The sequence below is a fragment of the Tenrec ecaudatus genome, chromosome 18 (assembly GCF_050624435.1).
Source record: "Tenrec ecaudatus isolate mTenEca1 chromosome 18, mTenEca1.hap1, whole genome shotgun sequence".
In the NCBI taxonomy this organism is placed as follows: domain Eukaryota; kingdom Metazoa; phylum Chordata; class Mammalia; order Afrosoricida; family Tenrecidae; genus Tenrec; species Tenrec ecaudatus.
The window spans coordinates 63,892,504-63,917,617 of NC_134547.1; the positions used below are offsets into that span (position 1 = coordinate 63,892,504).

The window sequence follows — 25,114 nt, forward strand, 5'->3', positions numbered from 1 at the left end:
AGCAGGGGAAGAACAGAAACAGCGGGGGTCGCTGAGGCCAAGCCCCGCGAGGGTCCCCCGGGAAACCCCGCCCCGCGGGCTCCTTACAGCACGAGCAGTACAGCAGGTCCATGACCCGGAGGCAGTTGTCCAGCAGCGCTTTGGGCCGCACCAGCTTCAGCCCCGGCGCACTCAGGAGCGACAGCACCATCTCCACCTCAGGGCTGGTCTCTACGTCCTGCGAGGGAGGGCACCGTCAGAGCCCCGGGGGCCACCTCCGGATGGAGGGATGCTAGCCCACCCAGCCCGCGCCCCTACCCCAGGGACGTGGGGAAGATGGAGGAGGTGCTGGACGAGACGCACACTCTCGCCGCCTGCCCGCCCTGTGGATGTACGATGTGTCCCTGGAGCGTCGGACGGAGCGAGCCCACTCCCCCAAGGCCAAGACACCCGTTCCTCTTCCCATCTCCTGACAAATGAGGGCCAGGGCCCCGGCCACCAGAGACAAAATTGGGGGGCCACCGTTTGGTTTTAGATCAAGCCCCGGGAGGGGTCCCCCGAACCCCAATGGAGACTGGCCTTCAAGACATCCGGCAACGGGGAGGGGGCGTCCGCCGGTGGGCACTGGGCACACAGGCAGGGCCAGGCCAGGCTCCCAGCCCCACAGCTGGGGAGCCCAACTGCCCTACCGGATTCTAAGGGGGGCGGCAGGCAAGGCCTGCCCCTGAGCACGTGCTGGAAGAAGCTATGGCTGAGAACTTTGGGAGCCTGTTTTATACTTTCCACCAGTCCCACCCCCCACTAGGACCCCTGCACTGCCAGGTTATGCCTCTCAAGTGTCACCTACCCCCTAGTGAGCGGGGGCTCGGCACCTCTAGAAATGGTGACCCCGCCCCCTTCACCTTGCTCCCTCGCTCCCTCTGCCTCTCCCAGGCTCTCCACCTGGGGGCCTGGGTAGCTGTAAAGGATGTCTGGGGCCTGATCAGGTCGCGACCCCTTTGGAGATAGCCGGATTCGATACAGATTCAATACAGTAGCAATATTACAGTGATGAAATAGCAACAAAAATTATGTTATGGGTGGGTGGGTCCCCACAACACGCAAAACTGTATGAAAGGGTCACAGCATGAGGAAAGTTGAGAACCACTGAGCTAAGGTATCCAACTTGAACCCCAAAGTTCGAGACCAGCTGGGAGGTTGACGCAGGAGACAGGTCCTTGAGGCTCCAGTGAAGGCCGGGTGGGTGAAGCTGGAGGAGGGTCTGAAGATGTAACTGCAAGGGGTGGGGGTGGGGGGAGCCAGAGCAGCCCCTCCAAGCAGGGAGAGATGAGTCCTGTGAGCCTGGGGTCCTGTGGCCAGCTAGTTGAAGATTTGAACACTGACGGAAGAGAAAGATGGGCAGGAAAGGGGGCCCTGCCCCCACGAGGGCTACTCCCTGTTAACAGCCCCAACATGTGCTAACTGCCCCAACCAGAGGCCAAAGTTCTAGCTCAGTGCTAGCTACAGCCCCTCCAAGCTCCAAGGCAAGCGAAGACCCTCTTCCAACACTCTGAAAAGGGTTTGGCTGGTCCTGGAAAGAGTTCATCATAGGATTACCGTTTTTAAAAAAGGAGAAGCCGTCCGTCCCTGGTTCCCCAGGAGCCAGTTCCCACTGAGGCAGCCCTGCGCCCTGGGCTTTTCCCAGATGCACTCCTGATGGGGCAGGTTGCCAGGCCTGTCTTCCATGGGGTGGCTGGGTGGGTTTGAACTGCCGACCTTTAGGTTAGTAGGGACTAAATGACCTGATGAACCAGCCGCCCCACTCTTAGCAACATGCCCCCAAAGAACTGAAAGCAGCCAAGCAGCTAAGTGTCCACCAGGGGGCACTGTGGCAGGACACACCATTCACCCAAGCTGAAAGGTGGGCGCAACTAGTTTTTCACACACACTCACACTGAGAAGCCATGTTTCCCAGCAGCACTGTGCTCTGTAGGGTTCCCAAACGGCTGTGATTTTATGAACATGGACACACGGACTCATCCCACCACAAAGGGAAACAAGATTCTGATACACGCTCCCACTGGGACGAACCTGGAAGCCACGCCAGTGGTGGATGCAATCAGCCAGACACAAAAGGACACCTACTGATGAGCTCCCGTAGAAGAACTGGCTCAGAGGGAATGGTCACCGGGGAAGGAGCCCTACAGCGAAGCTCGCTGATCTCGCCAGGCTCTGGGAGGCCCTCCTCCACCCGCGCCGGGGACCTTCTGGCAGCTGCCGAAACAGTTGCCCGTCCCTGAACCCTCTCATAATCACACCCACAGTTGCTGTGGGAGGTTCTGCCCAGGGCTTGGACCCACAGGTGGGGCCGCAGGTGCCTGTCTCAGGACAAATATGTGCAGGGCGCAGACAAAGGTGGGTGAGGGCAGGCAGCTGGGTGTGGAGAGGTGTCCACAGCCATCCACAAGAGATGTATGAACATACTCTAATCCTCTCACCAGGCTGTAGGGCAAATGACTTGTCTTTGTTGGGGTTCTAAGGAGCCCTGGTGGTGTACGGGTTACTAATCACCAGCCGCTCTGGGGAGAAAAACAAGGTCTCTGAAATAGTTAATGTTTATTGTGCCAACCTAGTCGATAAACACGTGGGATTAATTGAAGGGCGGAGAGATAAATGGCTCAGTGAGCCTTGCCTTTCGAGTTCTCGGGTCTCTTGCTTTCTGATGGTCGGACCAGGGTGCAGCTGCCTTAGTTCCCTGCTTCAGCTGGCAAGGCTCACTTCCTGCAAGACATCCCTGAGGAGAAGCCACATGGACCTACCTCGATGCAGCCCTGGGTGCCGGAGCAGCCATGTGGAGACCCCTGCCAGCGCTGAGATGCTTACACTTCACTGATTGGGCTTTCCTCCTGCGGTTGGCGTCATTGTGTGTGTTTTGTGAGATAGAGGAGGACTTTGTAGATTGGTGTCAGACATAGGGGTTAATGTTGGACTTGGGGGCTTGGGCAGCACTGGGTTGGGATGTTTCCTTGATGTGCACTTAACCTTTATATGAAACCCTCTAGTATACACAGGAGTCTCTGTGGATTTGTTTCTCTAAAGTACCCAGACGAACACAGTCGCCCACTCCCATCAGAAGTTACTGTCTCAGAAACCCACACGAGTAGTTCTAATAGGTCCTACTGGGTCACTGTGAGTCAGAATCGACTAGATGGCAGCGAGTTTGGCTTTTGGAAAAGGGTCCTGGTGGTGGCGTCAGGTAAGCACTGGGGCTGGGACCCCAAGGTTGGCATTTCAAACCCACCAACTGCTCTGAGGAAGACACTTAAGGCTCTCTGGTCCTATAAAGATCTACAGCTGTGGCTCTCAACCTTCCTCATGCCTCAACCCTGTCATACAGTTCCTCATGTGGTGGTGACCCCCAACCATAACATTATTTTCGTTGCTACTTCATCACTGTCATTTTGCTACTGTTATGAATCGGGCAACCCCTGTGAACGGGTTGTAGGACCCCCCCCCCCAAAGGAGTGACGACCCACAGGTTGAGAACCGCAGATCCAGAGCCTCAGAAACCCAGTGGAGGGTTGCCGGGAGTCGGCATCATCTGACTGGCGGTAGTTTTGGGTTTTGTTCTTTAAATTCTGAGAGACTGGGCCGGGCCGGGTGCTTGGTGCGCTGGTCCTGCACGCAGAGGCCCCTCTGGGAAAAGGCCCGTGAACAACACAGCAGCAAACTCAGCACTGAACCCCCAGGAGACGCGGTTCTCCTTGGACACCCACCGCGGTCCCCTGTCATCATGGCAACGGGTTTTCCAGTCCTGAGGCAGCCCGGGCAGCAGGCAGGTATGCAGAACCTTGGGTTGGTGGGTTGGTTTCCCCAGGTAGACGCCAAGTTCCAGGCGTTGGATGTCGAGCCCAGGACCCCTGACAGAGTGCTGGCCCCTTGGCCCCGCTCCCGTGCCTCCCTCCCCTCTCGGGACACCTGGAACTTTCCACAGGCCCACCCCCTCCCTCACCACCCCTTGGCCACGCTTTCCCAGCATCCACACGCGAGCACACGCACTTGGCTCACCCTGAGGCTTTGCTGGACGTTGACCAGCAGCGTCTGGACCTCATCCAGGTACTTCCAGGACGGGTGGTCGCGAAGCAGCACCTCCTGCACAGACTCGATGGTGCTGAGGCTCACCCAGACCCACAGGTACCGCAGCTCCTGCTCGCTCACCCGCGCCCTCTGCTGGGGAGACGGGAGAATGCATGGAAACACCTGCGCTTAACCACCACCGCCCTGACCGGGGCTGGGGTCGCGCTGGAAGGGCCTGTCCAGCATGGACAGAAGCGGGCCTCCCTGGGCCCTGGGTTGAGAGACAGTGAGGGGGCTCTGGGGCTCTGGCAACGTGACGTGCATCCCCATGTCCAGGGGTCTCCCCAGCCCAGCAGGGATCCTCACCAGCCTGGTGATGTTGGCCACTCTGAGCACTCCCTCATAAGGCACGCTGATCCTATAGTTGATGGGGAAGTAGTATTTCTGTGGGTGCAAGGATAAGACCCAAGGTCAGAGGCAGAAATGGCTGAGCCGGGTGCCCCCACTCCCAGCCAGACTATCACGAGAGGCACGTGGCAGAGCTGCCTTCTTGGGGAATAGCAACTGGGCTCCTGGCAAGGAGGAGACAGTGGTTTCACCTCTCCAGGAGAGGCTGACACAGAATCCCCAAGCCAGGGGAAGGCAGAAGCTTCTGGTCAGGCACAGACAGCTTCAAGAGAGACCTATTTTCTCCTAAGGTGCAATAGGTGTCAGCCGTAGAGGCGTGAAGAACAGCAAATATACGTGGACATCATTAGCCCAAAGGACAGATGGATCACGGGCACCTTGGCCTCCACAAGACCAGAAGAACCAGATGACTCTCTCTGAACGTTATGGCAAAGGGAGATCCCAGACCGAGGGGAAAACCACGTGAGACGGTGCTCAACATCTCTACAAACACCAGCTCAGTGGCCTGAACAGGAGCCCTGGTGGTGCAAGGGTTAGAGACTGGGCTGCCATCTACATGGTCAGCAGTTTGAAAACACCAGCAGCTCCTTGGGAGAAAGACGGGGCTCTCAGTCTTTCAGATACTGTCTCAGAAACCCATGGGGGGCTGTGATGAGTCAGCGTGAACCCAACGGCAGCAGGTTTGGGGGCTTTTAAGGGTCAGAGATTGATGGAACCCCCAAAACGATTGTTACTCATCACCCCTCGAACAGAACCCTTTCCCAGGTGTCACCTTTCACCACACCAGGGAGGTGATTCAGAAAAGGCAGCGTGGACCCTGGGAGGATGCTTTGGGAGGCAGGCTGGACACAAAACACCTGTCCCTCAATTGTCCCTCAAAAAACTGTCCCTCAAAAAACTGTTTGGTTTTTTTTTTTTAATCCTTTTCATTGTACATGTTCGATGGGGGAATCATACCAAGGGCTTCAAAAAGTTCAAGGGAATGTTCTTTCCATTCCATTTTCCACAAACTTTTTGGAGCCTCCTCCTATACTGTGAGAATTCAAACTCAGGAAAGCTGATTTCTGTCCCCCACCCCCACGCCGCCCTATGGAACTACTGTACAATTTTAAATGGCTTTACAAAGAAAGAAGGAAGACAGACAGACGGACTTGCAGAGGCCGAGGGCTTCGCCACCCCACAAAGGGAGCCCACTTGCTCCGCCCTTCTCTCCCCTCTACCAGGTGCCTGGGGCTCCCCACCCTTCTCCTGGTCCACTGTGGAGTTCGAGTGAGAGCTATGTGTAGATGGGGTCAAAAGTCAGAGCAGGTAGGAGGTGCAGTGGCTTCTGGGGTGGCCAGGGGAGGGTCAGCACGGCAGACGTGTGCGCAAGCTGAAGGAACAAAAGGGCCAGGCCGAAGGCACAGCGGGCCGGTGGTTACCATGTACTGCAGCCGGTTCTTGTACTGCAGCTTGTCCCGCAGGTAGCCCGTGAAGGCACAGGTCTCTCGCTGGGCCAGCGGCCACACCTCCAAGTCCTCGTTCCCCCAGGCCATTCCAAGGAGGATGCAGAGATCTGTGGGGCATGTAGGACAGACAGAGGTGAGTGACGAGATGCACAGAGCCGGCGTCTCCTCAGGTGACAGTCACTTATTGGAAGAGTCACCAGAGAGGCCCAAGGAGCCACCCCCACCCCCAGAGCTCACTCCAGGCTCTGGCTCCAGGACCTCGGGCCTCTGGGGGGCGGGGGGGGGTGGGGGGTGGGGAGGTATCTCCTAGGCCTGCTCCACTCCAGCCCTCAGCCTTTTAAGACAGGTTTTCAGTGCCTATTGTTGGGTTTTACATCTGGAGATTGAAGACACCAATGCTAGCTCCAGCTCTCAATGACCCTTCAAGCTGTTTTTGTCCCTCCTCCCCCTGACTCCGGCATCCCTCTGATTTAAAGTACCACGAGCTGTCGAAAGGACCAGGTATGAAGCATCAAGGAACAAAAAATCATCATTGTAAATGTGTGAGTGCAGAGTGGAGACTCAAAGCCCATAGGCAGCCAACCGGACACCCCCTTACTGAAGGGTTGTGGGGAGGAGACGAGCCAGTCAGGGTGCAGGGTAGCAATGATGAAACACATAACTTTCCTCTAGTTCTTAAATACTTCCTCCCTCCCCCCCACTATCATGATCCCAATTCTACCTTACAAATCTGGCTAGACCAGAGGGTGTACACTGGTACAGATAGAAATTGGAAACACAGGGAATCCAGGAGAGATGACTCCTCCAGGACCAGTGGTGAGAGTGGCGATGCCTGGAGAGTGGAGGGAACGTGAGGTGGAAAGGGGAAACTGACTACAAGAATCTACATATAGCCTCCTCCCTGGGGGATGGACAGCAGAGAAGAGGGCAGGGGGAGAAGTCAGACAGTGTAACATATGACAAAATAATAATAATTTATGAATGATGAAGGATTTGTGAGGTAGGGGGCAGAGGGGAGGGAGGGGGGAAATGAGCAGCAGATATTAAGGGCTCAAGTGGAAGGCAAATGTTTTGAGAATGATGATGGCAACAAATGTACATATGCGCTTGACACAATGGATGGATGTGTGGATAATGATAAGAATTGTACGAGCCCCCAATAAAATGATTTTTTTTAAATAAAGAAGTACCAGGGATGTGTAACGGCCCTTTCCAGTTGGCCGGCTCTGGGGTGCCCAGGGCGCTAACCAAGGGCTGTTTCTTGAACTGTGACCAGCCTTCACCACTGGGAGGCACTGTGACCCAATCACCAGAGGATAACTGGAAAAACTTAACAGGAAAAAAAACACCTGGGAGAATCTGCAAGTTGAGACAGGGGCTCAGTGGTTAAGGGCAGAGAGAACCAAACGTAAGCAGGCAAGAGATGAATCCCCCAAATTAAGAAGGAAAAGGGGTCATGATGAAAGCAGACGCCATTTCCACCAGATGTCCCGACGCTTTGTGCTATTTCCGTTGAGTAACACTTGACGCTGGCAGGACCGTAGGCAGCTGCTCTCCTCCTGGAAGCAACTTGGCAGTTTTTTGCAGTTAACGGGCTTCCTGAGGGCCATAACCCTTGGCCCATGAAACTCATTTCTAGGAATAAATGTTAAGAAGAAAAGAAGAGAGCCAGCCAGGCTATCGAAAGACTTGTGGGCCGGGATGGCCGCCGCCGCCTTGGTTCATCATCGTGAAAACCCCTACATGCCCTCTCGGAGAAAACCTCCCCGACATCCAGCCGATGCCCACTCGGAGTGACCAAGCATATAGCTAATCCAAGTCATATGGGTAGCGAATGCTGCAGGACAGGCCCTGGGAAAGGGGGCCACTCCCAACGGGCTTAAGGACGTTACCCCACTGCGCATCCTGCCCAGGCTGACTCGTTGCGACCCTCCACTGCTGTGAATCTTTATAGGAGCAGACAGACTCCTCTTTACCCAGTGCAGCTACTGGTGGATTTGAACCTCTGGCCACACGGTCAGCAGCCCAAATGCTTATCCTATAGCAGCCCCCCTGGCTCCTGGAAGACGTGGAAATCAAACCAACGCCCCACTCCCACACGCACGCACACACGAAGCTAGCCAGGCTTGACTGCCGTCGTGTCTGCACAGAAAACGGGGCGGCCAGACCTACCACATTCATTCACAGCTCTGGGAGATGTCTGCAAGCTGCCCCCGATTCTCCATAACGTCTCAAATCTATAGCCAATGTTTATGACTGCTACAATAACGAACCCTTTTCCCTGTGAAAGCAGCATGCAGAACAAGAACGCACAGCGGTGGCGAATGCCCTAAGGGCCCTTCAAAGTGGTGAGTTTTAGGTTGTGGGAATTCTGTCTCTATTTTAAAAAATTAAAAGGGACAGCTGGAAGCTGCCGGAAGGAGCCAGACTGGCTGAGTCACCCGGCTCTGTGAGTGGGGACTCTGACTGTACCTCCTACTCACTTCACCGGCCCGATGGGACCTCTAGTCTGGGCCACGTGAGCTGCCCACGGACACTTCCCCACCGCCCTCTTAGGACACGCCCTGCTCAGTCGCCACCAATGCGGTGCCTCCAGCTGGGCCTCCTGTCAGGAGCATCCTCACCTACCACCAGGGCCCGGCACTCCTGGACCGGGTAGGGGGGGGACTCCTGCCAAGTGGCCAGTCCCCTCAACAGAATCTTGACAACCATGCTCCTTCCAAACCCCTCCCCCCTAAATCCCTCCCTGTCATCAAGTGGATTCCGCCCATAGCGACCCCATGGACAGGGCAGACCTACCCTTGTGGGTCTCTGAGACTGTAACCCTTACGGGAGTAGACAGCCTTGTCTTTCTGGGAGTAGACAGCCTTGTCTTTCCAGGAGTAGACAGCTGTCCTCCGGAGCAGCTGGAGGTTTCTCAAACAGCCGACCTGGCAGTTAGCAGCCTAACACAGACCCCACAATGCCGCCCGGGCTCCTGCCCATGCTCTCGGCAAAGTGGCAGATTTGCAAGATCCTGGGGGGCAGGACCAGGTGTCCACCCCACCCCCCATCTTCCCGTGCCCCTCCAGGGCCATGATAGAAGTGGGACAGGGGAACACGTACATGCAAACAGAAGCCCAAGCAGACCCATCCACTCGGCTAGCCTGCATCTTGTCTCCAAGGCACCAACCCCCTGGGCTGGGCACCCGGAGGGGCTAGATTCTTCTTGCCTGCGGGTTTCTGTGGGCGCTTTGCTCCCATCGCCTCTCAGGTCAGCCCTCTGGGCAGCTCCTCTGATGTCACACCAGCCCTCGCCTGAGGCCCCCTCCCAGATCCTCCCCTGCTCCCAAGCCCTCGCCCAACGCTGCCTCCTGCACCCTCTGACACCCATCCCGAGGCCCTGGAAGGCTGGGGAGGCACGGGAGCCACTCCCCGAGCCCGGTGTCTGACTCTGAGGTCTGGGGCCCAAGGACCCAAGTGAAGCCGTGATATGGGCCAGGGGCCACCCTTGGCGCATCGTTGACCTAGTGACAGGCCCCCGAGATATGACCCAGAAACCACCATTTCCATCTCCTCCTTAAACCTCAGTGTCTGCCTGCCCGGCCCCCACCACCCTACTCATAGGATAGTCACCACGTAGCCCAGCCCAGCCCAGCCCACACACCAGGCCCGCTGCCCAGGTCTGCGTCCTGGACCAGGGGTCACCAGGGACTGACCACAGACAGTCTGTGTTCTTCCAGACCGGGTGGCCTTTCTTGAGGTCAGCAGTCCTAGCCTCTTTCTGATCGTAAGCTTTGTTTCCACAGCCTCCATCCAGAGAAAGTGGCTAACTGGGGGGCAGCAGGGGCAGCAGGGCCACAGCGTCGGTGCCAGACTCTGAGCCGAGCCCGGTCCCTCTCCCTCCAGAGGTAAATGACCCACAGGCTGTGGACAGATCAAAGGAGGTCCCCGCCTGGCCAACCTAAAAACCAAACCAACTCATGGCGTATAGAACTGCCCCTGTGGGTTTCCGATACTGTAACTCTACAGAAGTAGAAAGCCTCTTCTATCTCCTGAGGACGGACTGCTGGTTCTGAATCACTGACCTTAACGGTTAGCAACCCAAGACATGACCACTACATCACCAGGGCTCCACCAGGGTGGGGCTAAGGGCAGACAAATGAGGCCTGTCCACCGCCTCCACCCCCACCCCCCACCAAGAGACCATCAGTGAGCCAGGCTGTCTCCTCCCTCTCTCCCACCCACCCTCTTCCCCCATCTCTTCCAAAGAGCAAGCGGCCAAGACCTTCCTCCCATCCACATTCCTTTCCATCCTCGCCCCCACCTCTGACATGGTCCCTCATCGCTTCCGCCCAGGCTTGATCTTTCAGGAGCACAGCAGCCCCTATCACATCCGCCCTCCTGCACACCCCCCCACCCCACCCCCAAGGAGCATCCCCTGCCCCAGCCAGTCCCAAACCAGCGGTGCAGCGGGCTTTCCTCTGTCCCCCTGCCCGGGGCAGTGACCTCACCAAGGGACATGAAGACTGCCCTGCCTCTGAGACCGCTTCAGGCTGTGCCTCTCCCAGGCTGTCCGAGAAAACACGGACACACACACACACACACACACACACACACACACACACACACACACCACAGAGCACACCACACACAGGAAGCCTGGTCCTTCCGGCTGCTCTACATGCCCTGACCCTCTGTCTTCTCCCCACCAGGGCCAGGGCGGAGGTGGACCCAGGTCCTCAGGACCCCAGTCGCCTGGCCCGGGTTCAGGCGTGGGGACAGAGGCACAGACAAGGACCTGTTGTCATGGCAGTGGCTTTTCCGTGGGCACGTGGGAGGCACCAGGAAAATATGCTGAATTTGAGTCAATTAGCTTGACTCTTGGAGTCTGAGCGATCTTGGTCTGTCGTTCCCTGCCCCCCTTCCCTGCCCCCCACCCCACCCCACCCCTGCCCTGCCCTGCCCACCCCTGCCCTGCCCTGCCCCCCTGCCCTGCCCTGCCCTACCCTCCACCCCACCCCTGCCCTGCCCTGCCCTCCACCCCACCCCACCCCTGCCCTGCCGGCTTGAGAAGCTTCCAGATCCTTTCTTCTTCTTTTTTTAATCCTCATTTCAACTTATTTTTCTTTTTACCAGCGACAGGGATCTTTTCATTCTGCTGCACTGGAGGGGGGAGGAGGAAGAGATAGAGGGCGCCCGGCTACCCTCTCAGAGCCCTGATACCCTCATAAGGTCCCCCTCCCTGGCTGCCACACCCAGGAACCCGGAAAACCTCTCGCCCGCCTCAGCTCCATCAGCTGCTTCCAGTGCCAACAAGTCTGAGGAGGTGAGATGCTGCCGCCTACCCTCGGGCATGCCCCCCACCCCATGACCATCCAGAGGCCATGCCCACCCAGCCTAAGACCCACCCACCCACTCAGCATGCCCAGGGTCTGGTGGAGAGGGCAGCGGGGCCAGTGTCCCAGAGGACGGCTGCCATTCGGCTGGGAAGCATCCTAACTTCTCCCCGGGAAGAATGCCCTGGTTGCCATGGCAATGGCATAGCCCAGCTCTGGCCCCTGGTTTCCAGGGGCAGGTCCCCAGGGACCCTGTACTCACAGTGCAGCCAGGCACGTCCCCGGGGCATGGTGGCCCGCTGGGTGGCTGTAAAGCAGAGGCAGCTGCGGCCAGCACCGTGTCCACAGAGGCCCGGGTGGGCCTACATGGCCTTGGGTCCGCAGAGGGGCCACGAAGCGGGTGCTGGGTGCCTGGGCAGGGGATGCAGGCAGGTGCTTCTTGGGCCAGCAGTGCCCCGCCCTTACTTGCCGGGCAGTGAAGCGGGCAGCCGGGGGGCAGCGGCTGCCAGTGCCTTCATCGCCCGGGACTGGTCTGACAGACGGCCTCGGGGTCTCCCTTCCTGAGGAGGTGCGGTCCTGGCAGCCCCTGGGCACCGCGGCTGGGTGTGATTCCTTGGCCGTCTGCAGCTGCTCAATGTGAAATCTGTTCAGGGAGAGAAGGAGGGAGCCCGGTTATGTAAGACGTGCACTGAGCTGCCACGCAGCCCGTCAGCCGCGGTGGGCGCTGCACCCACTGCCTGCCCGGGGCCGTGCGGGAAGGTGGGGGCTCCCTGGGCCCTGGTGACCCTCGGGAGAGGCGGTAACACCAGAGCAATGTGGAACAAAAGCAGGGGCCGGCTGCATGAGCTGGGGGTATAGGGGGTGGGTATATACGCAGGGCCGCTGCCTGAAGAGGTGAGTTTAAAGGTAAGGGACAAGGGGGCTTCCAAGCCCCCCCGGAAAGATTCCATTACCTTCTAATTCTGTCTCTCCGGGAACTCATGGGAGCCCTCAGCCCACGAGCGCTGGGGGTGCAGTGGTGAAGTGGCCGGGTGTTAAACCAATGCTCCAGGATTTGGACCCACCCAGCTGCTCCGCCCCAAGTGGAGCCCCAGTGGTGTCCTGGTTACTCACTGGGCTGCGAACAGTAAGGACGGCGGTTTGAAACCACCAGCCTCTCCGAGGGAGAAAGGTGGGGCTGTCTACTCCCCTAAATGGTCAGCGGTTCAAGAACTCAAAGGGACATTCCTACGTCATCTTAGAGACTCGCTGAGTCGGTACAGACTCGTGGCACTGAGTTTTGGTTTGGGGCACTGCTCCGCGGAGAAAGACCTGGGAATATGCTCCCAGAAAGACCACCGCCTAGCGAGACCAGCCAGTCAGGGTGCTGTACAGCACCGATGAAACAGGCAACTCCCCTCTAGTTCTTTGGTGCTTCCTTCCCCCGACTATCATGACCTCAGTTCTACCTTACAAATAGAATTAGACCAGAACATGCATACTGCCACAGATAAGCGCCCACAACACAGGGAATCCAGGACAGATAAACCCCTCAGGGTCAACAAGGAGGGTAGAGAAACCAGGAGGATTAGGGGAGGGTGGGGGGAGAAAGGGGGAACCGATCACAAGGATCATACTAGAACCCCCTCCCAGGGAGACGAATAACTGAAAAGTGAGTGGGGTGGGTGACGGAGGACGATGTAAGATATGGAAAAACTACCTATAACTTTATCAAGGGTTTGTGAGGGAGGGCGGGAGGGGGAAGGGGGAAGAAATGGGGAACTGATATCAGGGGCTCAAGTGGGAAGAGAATGCTTTGTAAATGATGATGGCGGCATATGTGCAAATGTGCTTGACACACTGGAGGAATGCATGGATTGTGATCAGAGATGTAAGTGCCCCCAATAAAAGTATTTTTTTAAAAAAGACCACATCCCAGGAAAGGCTCGGGCAGAACCGACACCCCCATACCCACAGCGGCAAGACTGGGGACTAGTTGATGCCGGCTCACCGGGACCCCATAGGACAGGGGAGAACCGCCCCTGTGCGTATCTGAGACTGGAAATCCTTAGGGGAGCAGAAAACCCCGTGTTTCTACCTCGGAACAGCTGGTGGTTTTGAACTGCCGAGCCTGCAGTGAGCAGCGCAATGTGTAACCACGACCGCACCGGGGCCCCAGCCTCAGGCCGTGAAGCTGGACAAAGCAGCCAAGGTAGCCATCTCCCACTTCCATCCTGGCATCGCCCAGCGTCACTGCCTGTGTTACTAGGGTGCCACAGGAAAGGCTGGGTGCTCAGTCACTTCTGACATCCCGGTAAACAACCAACCACTTCAGTTTCCATTCGATCGCCATGACCACTGCCTAGGAGCCCTCCCTGAAGATCTGCCCCGGCGGTGATTGCCCAGTTGCTCACTGTTTCTCGGCCGTTCCAAGTTCATTGTGCAGTCACCCCATCTGGAAACACTGTGCTAGGCAGGTGGTGTGTGTTGGGTGCTCAGGGCTCTGTGCCAGGCCCAGGGCCCAGGCCCTGACCTTCGTGGACTCTTAGGGGACCATACCCATCTCATTGCATCAGCGAGGGATTGGAGGGCCAGAAAGGACGAGAGGCTTTGCTCACGGTCTCGGTCTCACGGCAGGTAGGAAGGGCAGCCGGCTGGAATCCCCACGTACCTGCTGGAGATCTCCCCCTGGTCGTGCCCATAAGAGTCTGGGAGCTTTCACACCCTGGCTCAGCGTCCCCCACCCACATGCCATCTCATCCATCACCCGACACTGTGGGATGCCAGCCACTGCCCCCACTTAACAGATCTGGAAACTGAGGCTCCGAGAGAGGTTGCTCCGGCCAGAGACACAACCCGCTCTGAAATCCAGTCTCTGCCTGGGCTTGGCTCCCTCCTTGCCCTCTCCCTCGTTCCCCTCTGGTTGGGGGAAATGGCAGAAGTGGACGGTCAGTATAAAACGTGGTCTTCTCCGAAGTGGCGCCCCCCACAGAACATACCATGGGAGGTCCCCACGCAGCCAGGCAGTGCCTCACCCAGAGAACTGGAGGGGGTTCATGTTTACTGTCAGGGTGACATCACCCGGGATCCATCACTTCTCTGGCCAGGGCGGGAGGCTCTCTGCTCAGGCCACAGCCGGCGTCTCCTCGGTCTCTCCCGGGCGTTCCCGCAGACCCAGCCGCCCTCTGAACGCTAACCTCACTGTAACCGCATGTGATTGGTATTTTGTTTTTCTTGGTGGGACTGCGGCTGTGTCTCATGGAGTTGATGCGCACTTACGGTGACACCCCCACGTCTGAGCAGACAGGCCCCCAGGACCTGCTCGGCTGTATGCTTTACCGGGTCCACCACCAGGTTTCTCCGCCACGGAGCCTCTGGAATGCTTTGCACTGTCGACCTGTCAACCTATAGGTTAGTCTCACACACCACCATCAAGTCGATGTCGATCATAGTGACCCCATCGGGCAGGGTAGAACTGCCCCCCCTGTGAGTTTCCGAAATTGTAACTCTTTACGGGAGTAGAAAGCCCCGTCTTTCTCCCACGGAGCGGCTGGGGGTTTCGAACTGCTAGCCTCGAGCTAGCAACCCAACCCATAACCACACCGCACCAGGGGTCTCCCACGGGTTACTAGATGAGCACTTATTGATTGTGGGCTCCTTCTCACCGAGGTGCCATTTGCACAGAGCTGCCTGGTTCTCAGCATCTGACCCTGTCTCTGGTGGGACAGCTTTCTCTCTGGAGGTTCTCAGCACAGGGGCTCTGGGGCCAAAGGGTGTGTTCTAATCCTGTGTCTTCTTGGAAATATCGCTCCGCTCTTTCTGCCTCTGGGATGACTCATGCTAAGCCTAGCGAGGGAAGCAAAACTGACCGATTCCCTCATTGGAGTTTCATAAACCTTATTTGCGTGGTCCCACCCCCCACATGCATTTTATTTACATTAGCAACCTGTCCAAATTCTCTCGGCAGGCCACAAGCCTCTTATTGGCATAGTCCTACTCAATCATCTGGTGGGAGAGACAAGACCGGAGCTCAACAGGCCCTATGAAAGCCATCCACATAAAAGCACAGAACCATCTGTGGTGGGAGAGCAACAGATTAAAAAAAATAGTAACGTGAGCCTATTAGTCAGACAGAAAAGTTAATTTGAAGAAAATGTTAAAGACAGTTGAACGTCTTTTGTCTGGAGAGCAGAGAATGGGGAGCAGGGAAATCAGATGGCTTCTCAGGCCCTTATTCCAACGCTTGGCTCACGCCTTCAGAGGCAGCTGGAACTGGGGGGAGTTCCCGTGCTGCATGCAGTCACCTTTGGTGGGCCTGCAAAGACCGGGCCTGGGGCTTCATTGCTCGCTCGCTCTCCTTGCAGAGCTGCCTGCCTTGGCTCCTCTCTTGCCTGCCCAGGAGCCAGGGCACCCCTGCTACTCATGCAGGGTGGAAGGGAACCCCGAGCAGAATCTTGGTATCTTGGTAGTTTAACTCCAGAGCCTGAAAGAAAAGATGCCATCTGAGGCACAGGGCCATGAAAGAAATGCCATGTGAGAAAGCGGAGGTCGCACAGGAAAAGGCGGCCGTCGCTGTCGATAAGCTGTCTGTCTGCAAAAAGTTGAATTGGCAAACGTGTGACAAATACATGCACACCAGCACTAACCACAAAAATAGCTGCTGAGGCAGCCATGTACAACCAAATGCCTCGGGGGCTTGGTTTCTTGCTTTGGCAGTTCAGGGTCATGGTTTCATGGGGCATCCCAGTTCCTTGGCCTAATACCATGTTGAGTGCTTCTATCCTGCCTGCTAGTTTGATGAGTAGTGTGGCAGTTACGTCATCTCCTGTCAACTTGCAAAGGGGTGGGGTCTAGCCTGCTATCAAGTCATAGCCAATGAGGCCTCTGTGTGGACATGCCTTCTCCTACGGATTCTGGGAACTCTTGTCTTCCTCCCTGAAGGCGGGACACACACTCTGCTTCGCATTCCTGTTGACAAGCCACATGGAGCTATGCTGATGGAGCCAGACCCCTGGGGCTGGAGGAGCCACATGGAGACCCACACCAGCGCTGAGATGCTTCCACCACCACTGGATCCACAAGACTTTTCACCCACCACCTGTGATCTTCTTGCATTCAGCGTCATTGCATGTGTTGCGTGAGTCTGAAGAGGAATTTATCGACTGGTATCAGACCTATGGGCTAATATCAGACTTATGGACTTGATCTGGACTGGGCTGGGATATTTTCTTAATGTACAATTACCTGTTGATATAAAGTTCTCTCTTGCACACATTTGTTTCTCTCGTCTACCCAGACTAACACAAGTAGGGACTGGGTCGTACAAGCTTACGAGTAGCCACCCAAAGCATGACAATTGGTCTGTATTCACTTGGCACAACAGAGGAAGATGGCGCTGCATGTTCATGGCTAATTGCCACCATGAACCACTGCCTCCTTGGTTATGAGGCAGCACGAATGGGGTGGTACCTGGCTACCATCACTGAACACTTTGATACAAGTTTTCAAAGAAGAATCCTGATCAAAAGGGGTAGAAACACATTAGAGAATTTCAGATTTTCATGACCACTAGACTTCCCGGAGCTTGGATGAGCCCCTGAAACTAATGTCCTGAGATAATCTTTAACCCGAACCACAGATTAGCTCAAGAGTCAGACTGACAACAGCAACTTGCATAATCAGAGAGGAAGCGTAGGGACCAGCGGATCCGTGTCAACGAAGGAGGAACCACTCAGAAAAGGAGGGAGGGGGGTGACCCAACTCGGAAAAATGTAATCAGTGGTGAGAGCGGCAGATGTGGAAACTGATGGATTGGTGTATGCTGTGCTGTGTCTATTCTGAATAACAAAAGCAAAATTAATAAAGCTATGTATGTGTAAACAAGAAGCCACAGGAGTGAGTCACAGATGTTCTAGAAAAGGAGGTTGGGGGATAAAAGGACCAAGGTAAGGTCGCAGAAAGAGGGAGGCAAAAAACAAGAGAAATGAAAGACATGTGGCTACGATTCTGGTTCCTTCCAGAATCTCTACATTTCACCCAGGAGTCCTGGTGGCACAGTGGTTGCACGTTGGGCTTCAACCCCACAAGGTTGGCAGTTCGACACCACTAGCCTCTCTCAGGAGAAAGATGAGGCTTTCTACTCCCAGACTTTCTGCAGCCTCAGAAACCCACAGGGGCAGTTCTATACTGTCCTGTGGGGCCGCTATGCATCAGAATCGACATGATGGGAATAAGTGAGTTCTTAAATCCATTTCACCCAGCAACCAAGGCCTACCAGAAGAGACAGGATCCCAGACGTGTGCAAAGCACAGGACCCACTCTCAAGCTGTCGATCTCACCCAGAGAGGTGGCCTGTGTCACACCTGGCTAGCATCAGCACAAGTCCAATCTGTCAAAGAGTCTGCTTCTCCCCCATGCCTCCTTGAGTCTGGCCATGAGACTTGTTCTGACCGAAGGCACATGCTTGTGCACTGGGGCTTGCTTTCATACAGACAAGCCCAGGCCAGGCTCCCACAGCTGAGACCACAGACATGTGAGGGATGCCATCCTGGGCCGTGTTGCCCCAGACAACTCTGCCCAGACTAGCAAAAGTTCACAGCCAACAGAATCAGGAGAAATAATAAATTGCCTTTGTTAAGCTGCAAAGACTGATACAGAATCTCATGTCCAATGAGACTTTGATACATGCTCCGACACAGATGAACCTTGGAAATATGTTGAGTAATATAAGTCAAGGGCAAGGACAGGTATCACATGACACCATTTATGTGAACTCTCTGGAATAGGCAAATGTATGCAGACAGAAAGACTAGAATTACTAGGATGGGTAGGTGGTAGGTAGAGGTCGTTGTTTAAGGGGAACTGATGTGCCATTTGGAATGAGGAGAAATTTTTGGAAAAGGATAATAGTGATGATTATACAACACCGTAACTGTAACTAAGGCCACTGAATTATACACTTAAACTATGGTAAAAATAGCAATTTTTTTAAGTATACACACATATATATCCACAATAGTTTTTTTTTAATGAATTGATATCATATGCAAACAATCAAAAAAACTGAACTCTGGAGAAGAATTGGCAATGGAATGGAGTCAGGCTTACTGAGAACCTGTGGGAAGCAGATATCACAACCTTGCTTGCTGAAAGACTGGCAGCACTGACTGACGAAGATGAAAGAAGATAGCTCTCAGGATAGACGATAATTCCATGGAGAGATCAGAAAAACGCGCACAACTGGCCGCAGCATGGCCAGTGGAGAAGAGATCCACGCGGTCAAGGATCTCATTTTGTTTGGATCCACAATCAGTGCCCGCGGGAGACTCCTGTCTCTCGTGCTTTGGTCATGGTACCACGAGACCGATCCCCAGGGAAGGACATCCCGCTCGGTGAAGCAGAGAGGCTGCAGCCCCTCGGTGAGATGGGAAGGCCGTGGCTGGAACAGTGGCTCACACATGGCCACGAGTGTGGGGAGGGAGGGCTGCACAGTCTCGCACCTGGGGAGACTGTGAGCAGGAATTGCTTCGAGCATCCCGGACCCAACAAACCCTTATCACATGTAGGAGCTGCAAATATTTTCTCCCGTTCTGAGGCTGTCTTTTCACTTTCTGGATAATACCCCTTGCTATAAAAAGTATTCCTTTTAATAAAATGCAATTTATCTGGTGTTGGTTTTTCCTTTTCTTTTTTGGCTGCTTAAGCTTTTTTGGCATCGTATCTGGTCCAGAGTCACAATTCACATCCGTTATTTCGAGCACTTATTTTTAAGTAGCGTAGTTTCAGCACATATGGTTAAGCTTTTATCCATTCTGAGTTCATAATTATCTCGGATGGAGGGAAGAGGGCCAACTTCATTCTTTTGCATTGAGCTATCCAGTTGTCCCAGGACTGTTTATTAAAGACTTCGATTCCGCATTCTCTTGCTGGTCTTCGGCACTCATGCCAAAAATCAGCTGACCATAGATTAGTGGACACTCGATTCTCGTCCACTGAGCCTCATCTGTTGGCTCCCATGCCTATTTTTATGCAGCGTCACAGAGCCTGGATTACTGTGGCTCTGTATAAAGGCGTGATCTCTTTAGTCTTTCAAACCGAAATAGCTCCCTCTCCTTGGTTAAATGTCCATGACATACATTTGTTGAAACACTGGGTCACGTGTCCGGTAGATTTTCACTCTGGGCTTGGCAGATTGTATCTGTGGATGTCCTCTAACACATTTCTTTATCTCTGGATTTCTGGTCAGCAGCATGTTAAGGTGCGGGTCTTGCTATCCATTCTGTTAAGTGGTGAATTCAGTCCTTTCACATTCAGTGTTCTTATTGATAAATGTGGTTTCGTTGATGTCGTTTTGTTATTTTTTTTAATGGTGTTCCTGGCTTTAGTTTTCATGAGGATTTTTCATGTATTCCTGTTGTCTTGGTTGTCTTTTTTTCTTCTTCACGGGCGTTAGTACAGATATCATTCCAAGTTCAAGCTCATCACGCAGTATTGTACTTCTGCCACTGCTCAGTTTCAAAGCATCCTTTTCCTTCTTGAACTCCTTGACATCAACTCCCTTTTGCGCACACACCCCACTGAACCCCCAGAAACCCTCATTCGACTCGCTGTCCCGAGAGGTCTTCCTGTTGCCCTCTTTGCTGTTTTTGATTTTATCTTATTGTTTGTCTTGCGCACAGAATTGTCACGGTGTTTCTTTTGGGGAAGGTTTGATGTCTTCTTCGTAGATGGCGTGGTTTTCTTTCCAGTGTCACGGTAGCTTGTTGTATTTTGTGAACGGTTCACTGTCTCCCCCGTTGAAGTATTTAATGTCTGCTCTTATTGCTTCATTTTTAATTTTCATCTTTAGAGTGGAATGCTGTCAATGATGCCTAGTTTTAAGGCAATGATTCACATTAGCACTGCTTCAGCAGAACGCTTTCTCCATAACTCCTTTTCTGTTCTTCTCAGGTTGCTGTCCGTAGTTGCTGTAGGTTTTCTGTCCTTTTAATATTTTTTGTAAGGGGGGCCATGCTTTTCTAAACTCCTGTAGTTCTTCCTTCTCTATCTCTGTATTTTTAATTTAGTTTTTTTATGGAACGCTTCAGAGATGTGCCCGTCATCCCTGCACAGGGGCCATGCTAATCTTCTCTGTATCATTCCAATTTTTTTTAGTATACGTGCTGCTGGCGCGAGCACTGTATTTCTTAATATTTAGACTGACAAGCTCGATTGGGCTTGCATGTAACTTTCATAGGAAGTGCTCTTTATTTACCTTGACGGCCCATCAGCATACACAAGGTCTGCTTTTCCCACCGTAGGGAGCTAGTGGCATCTTCTTTCTGAATGAGTCATCCACTACCAAGTTCTCCATCAGCCCTTCATCTCGTGGTCGCACCATCACACACTAGGTAACTAAAGTCTTGATCCAATATTTCACCAGTAATTTCCTTTTGCATTTATACCTGCTATTTTTCTATAAAACAGAACTTCCCTTCATTATCAACCGTCTTACCTTTAACTGTAGTCTGTGTAGGAAAAGTAGGGAAAAGCTCAGTCCTTCCCCTCTGTGTACCAGCTTTCACGATGAATTGCTCTCTAGTGCTCTCCAATGCTAACGAAAGAGGATATTTTACTGTCATTTTAACATCATTAATCTTTATTTATACTGTTATTAGGAATGACATATTATTTATGTCGTATGAAGCTGACCCAAAAGAACGAGCTGACAATCCACCATTTCAGGGGGTACCAAAAAACACAAAAAAGATCATTCCTCCCCAAAAAATGTATTTAAATTTTTTACAAGACAACCTTATCACCTTCAAAGCACTCTCCATTACACCGAATACTTTAGTCAAATCCGCGCTTCCTTTCTTGGAAACATTTTCCAAAGGCATCTGTCTGGATGGCTGACAGCACCTCCCTCATTTTTTTCTTCACCTCTTCTACGTTGTCAAATCACTGTCCCTTCATGTCCCTCTTCATTTGAGGAAACAAAAAGAAGTCGCAGGGAGCGAGGTCAGGTGAGTGAGGTGTGTGGAACAAGAGAGGTGTGTGGCTTTTTTGCCAAAGACTGGCCCACTGAGATGGCTGCGAGAGCAGGTGCCTGGTGGGGGTGGCAAAACCCGTCCCCCTCCTGCCATTAATCAGGCCTTTTGTGCCACACGCTCTTATGCGATCTTTCAGAACCTCTCAATAGAAAGCCCGATTAACAGTCTGACCTGGTGCAACAAACTCCAAATGAGCGTTGTCTTGACCTCTGATTTCACTCGATGAGCTTTTTCTGGGCGAGGTGAATATGCTGCCTTCTACTGGCTTGATTGACGTTTGCTTTTGGGGTCGTAAGAATAGCAGCTTGTCTTGTCACCAGTAATGACCTTGGGAAAAAGTCCGGGTCGCTTTGGAGCTGTTCCTTCAAAGGACAGCCCTCTTTCTGCTGGTCAGTCAGAGCCCGAGGCACAACTTTCTCAGCGACCCTTCTCATTCCCAAATCTTCCTTCAAAATTTGCTGAACCGAGCTCCAAGACAGTCCAGGTAACTTCCCCATCTCTTCAACGGTCGTGGGTCTTCGAGCACAGGTGCAGGAATTTTTGTCAACATTTTCATCCATTTGGGAACTTGACGGACGTCCAGACAAGGTTTGTCATCCATCAACATTTCACCTTTTTTGAAACGAGAAAACCACTCATACACTTGAGTCTTTCCCATAGCGCTGTCCTTGTAAGGTGTGTTCAACATCACAACCGTTTCTGTGGCATTTTCCCCCGAGCAGGAAACAAAATTTCACAGCCACTTGCTGTTCTCTTAAATCAGCCATCACAAAAAACAAGGTTGGAGCAAAACTGCATTTTTTACGGAAAAATGCACTGTGACCAGAGAGAACCTTCCCATGTGACGCCAATGGGTGCACTAACTCAGAACAAGGTGCTTAATGCTCACCTAGTGGGAAAAAATCATACTACGAAAGCTCTGCTCCGCCCAGAGCAATTCCAGTTTTGGGGGGATAACCCCTCGTATGATCAAACTCCATTGGTGCTGAATGACGACGTCTAAGCTGCACACACGACATTAGCTGAACACGAGGCTCCGGGAAGCAAGGGAATTCCCATGGAAATGTTTCCAAAAGTAGATGAAGCATGGGAAGCACTCACTCTTCTATGCCAAGGAATTTGGAAGACAGCTGCCTGGCCACGTGACTGGAAGAGCTCCCATTCCAAAGAAAGGTGTCCCAAAGAACGAGCAAACGATAGAACAGTATCACTGAGATGGCACCTGCAAGTAAAGTTGAAGATCGACCAGAATGTACCGTCGCAGCAGGACACTGACAGGGAGCTGCCAGAGGTGCCGCCCAGGGTCAGGAGAGGACATGCCACCAGACACCTCATTGCTGATTTCTGCTGGATCCTGACTCCAAGCAGTCTGTGCGTGTCTCATTGACTATGCCAAGTGTAGTCGGCTGTGTGGATCCTAATGACCTGTGGATGGCCTTGGGAGGCAGGGGAATTCCCTAGCACTTGCCTGTGCACCTGGGGAACCTCTACATCAGGGGTTCGCAGCCTTCCTCATGCCGCCACCCTTTCACACAGTGCCTCATGTTGTGGTGACCCCCCCAACCACAAAATTATTTTCGTGGCTACTTCATCACTGTCCTGTTGCTACTGTTATGAATCAGGCGACCCCTGTGAAAGGGTCATTCAACCCCCAAAGGGATCGCAACCCACAGGTTGAGGAGCACTGCCCTACATGGCTCAAGAAGCGTTGTGTGAACAGAACAAGGGGATGCTGCCCGGCTTAAAATCAGGGGAAATGTACATCAGGGTTGTATCCTCTCCTTATCATCATTCAACCTGGACGCGAAGAAAATCATCAGAGAATCTACGTGGAAAGGAGCACCGTATCAGGACTGGGGGAAGGCTTCTTAACAACCTGCAACATGCAGATGACACAACCTTGCTTGCTGACGGGGAGGAGGGCTGGAAGCCCTTGCTGATGAATCAAGGATTGCAGTCTTCAGCATGGATGACAACTCAATGCAAAGACAACCCAAATCGAGAGAAGCCCCCTCAGCCCAAGCACCATGTAGCCGGCGCTCTCAGCGGTTCCTTTTCCCCCGGACTCCTTTGCACCTCTCCAGCTGAAAGCCAGGGCCAGCCTGGCTTGAGCTCCCCGAGATGAACAAGCAGCCAGACTAGGACCTGGAGACCACCGTGAACAAAGCAGACTCTCCCTCGCTCGGGCTTACCAAGCCCGTGCCAGTCCTGCAGCGGCAGTCCCTGCGCCTGACCGTGTAGCTGCAAGAGCAGGCCAGCAAACAAATGGTCCCTGGGATGACTGACTGCAAGCACGTTTTCAAATAGTGGAAGTGCCCCCACACATTTTTGAAGCCCCCAGTAGATCACACAACTTTTGCCTGTTCAGTTATGTACAGGTTTAAGCCTTATTGTCCGCAATTCCAAGTGTCTGTTTGCAAGCGTGCCATTCAATAATGCATGTAGTTTGCCCATCGCCACTACCCTCCGCCCCGCCCCCCACTGTCTCTATACTGACCCTAGTTATCACTAATAAAATTTGACATCTATAAAAAAGAAAGAAAACCTAAATCCTCCCAGCTGGACCAATGCATAGCATCGTGATATATAAAGAAAGATTGACATTGTCAAGGATTTCATCTCGCTTGGCTCCACAATCCGTGCCCACGGAAACAGCAGTTAAGGGATTCAACAACGCATTCCCTTGGGTTGATGTGTTTCACGAGACCTCCTTTAAAATGTTGAAAAGCGGGGTGGTTACTTTCAGGGCTAAGGGGCGCCTGACCCAAGCTCTGGTCTTTTCAGTTGCCTCGTATGCATGAGAACGTTAAACATTGAATAAGGAAGACCAAAGAAGAACCAGTGCATTTGAATTAGGGGCTGGTGAAGCATGTGAGAGTACCATGGAGTGTCAACAGGACAAGAGCATTTGTCTTGGAACAAGTACAGACAGAATGTTCCTTAGAAGCAAGGATGGTGAGACTTTGTCTCATGGCCTTTGGATGGGTTGAGAGGAGAGACCAGTCCCTGGAAGAGGACATCACGCCCGGAGAAGCAGCCAAAAGAGGACGACCCTGGGCAAGATGGACTGGCACGGTGCCTGCAGCACCGGGCTCAGACGCAGGAACAATTGTGAGAAAGATGCAGATCTGGGTGGCGTTTCATTCCGCTGTGCACAGATAGGGTGGCTATGCGCTCGAACCAACTCAGCAGCACCGACGAGCACCACACAGTTATGTGCCTTCTAAGTCAGGTTGACTACGATAAGCCAATTCATCTTTTAACCAATGTATAATCTTTAAGTGGAAAGTTTGGTGAGTTCTAAAAGATACGTGTGTTCATATATATCCACCATATGAAAGAATTAGAATACTGTGATAGCCCTGACAATTTTACTGGTGAACCTTTGCAGTCACTCCCCTTCCCCAGTCCCTACGTCTGTCACTCACTCAACTAATTTTGGTCCTAGAGGGTTATCTTTTCCTATATGATAGATGAATGGTATTTTATACGAGGCTGACATTTCTGCCCCGGTTTCTTTCGTTCAGCAAATACTTGGGGGACCCATCCAGGGGGCTGAGTCTGTTAGTAATCTGGTTTCCTTTCAATGGCTGAGTAGTGTTCCATGAGCCTACAAGTCGCCTATCCATTCATCGGTTAGCAGAGAGATGACTCACTTCTAGCTTTCTGCAATGTGTAGACGTGTGTGTCTAGGCTTCTCCTGGGGATGCCGAGTAAGCACGTTTCTGGGCTGCACGACAGCTGTAGGTGCGACCATAAGAAACTGCTGCGAGCTATTTCGTGAAATGACAGTTGATCGTACCTTTTCCTTCCCAACAATTCTATTGGTACATAATTCACATATCAGACAATTCAACAGCTCACGCGTATCCAGAAGACTTGTACAATCATCACC

The 25,114-nt window shown here is 53.3% G+C and overlaps 1 protein-coding gene and 1 non-coding gene across 4 annotated transcripts in view; both read right to left on the reverse strand.

Annotated features, from left to right (window-relative positions):
* IL34 (interleukin 34) overlaps window positions 1-25,114 on the reverse strand; it is a 72,149-nt gene that overhangs the window by 1,289 nt on the left and 45,746 nt on the right. For 2 of the 3 annotated variants that reach the window (XM_075537543.1, XM_075537544.1), the window contains 5 exons: window positions 11,472-11,852; window positions 5,865-5,998; window positions 4,402-4,479; window positions 4,027-4,188; window positions 88-217 (listed from right to left, as the gene is read on the reverse strand). In XM_075537543.1, coding sequence (XP_075393658.1) covers window positions 88-217; window positions 4,027-4,188; window positions 4,402-4,479; window positions 5,865-5,998; window positions 11,472-11,499 — 532 coding nt within the window. In that variant the 5' untranslated portion in view covers window positions 11,500-11,852. The remainder of the gene's footprint in view (window positions 1-87; window positions 218-4,026; window positions 4,189-4,401; window positions 4,480-5,864; window positions 5,999-11,471; window positions 11,853-25,114) is intronic. The other variant, XM_075537545.1, reaches the window with a different exon arrangement.
* LOC142432867 (U6 spliceosomal RNA) lies at window positions 20,255-20,365 on the reverse strand. The gene has a single exon (XR_012780967.1). It is a non-coding gene; the product is annotated as a U6 spliceosomal RNA (small nuclear RNA).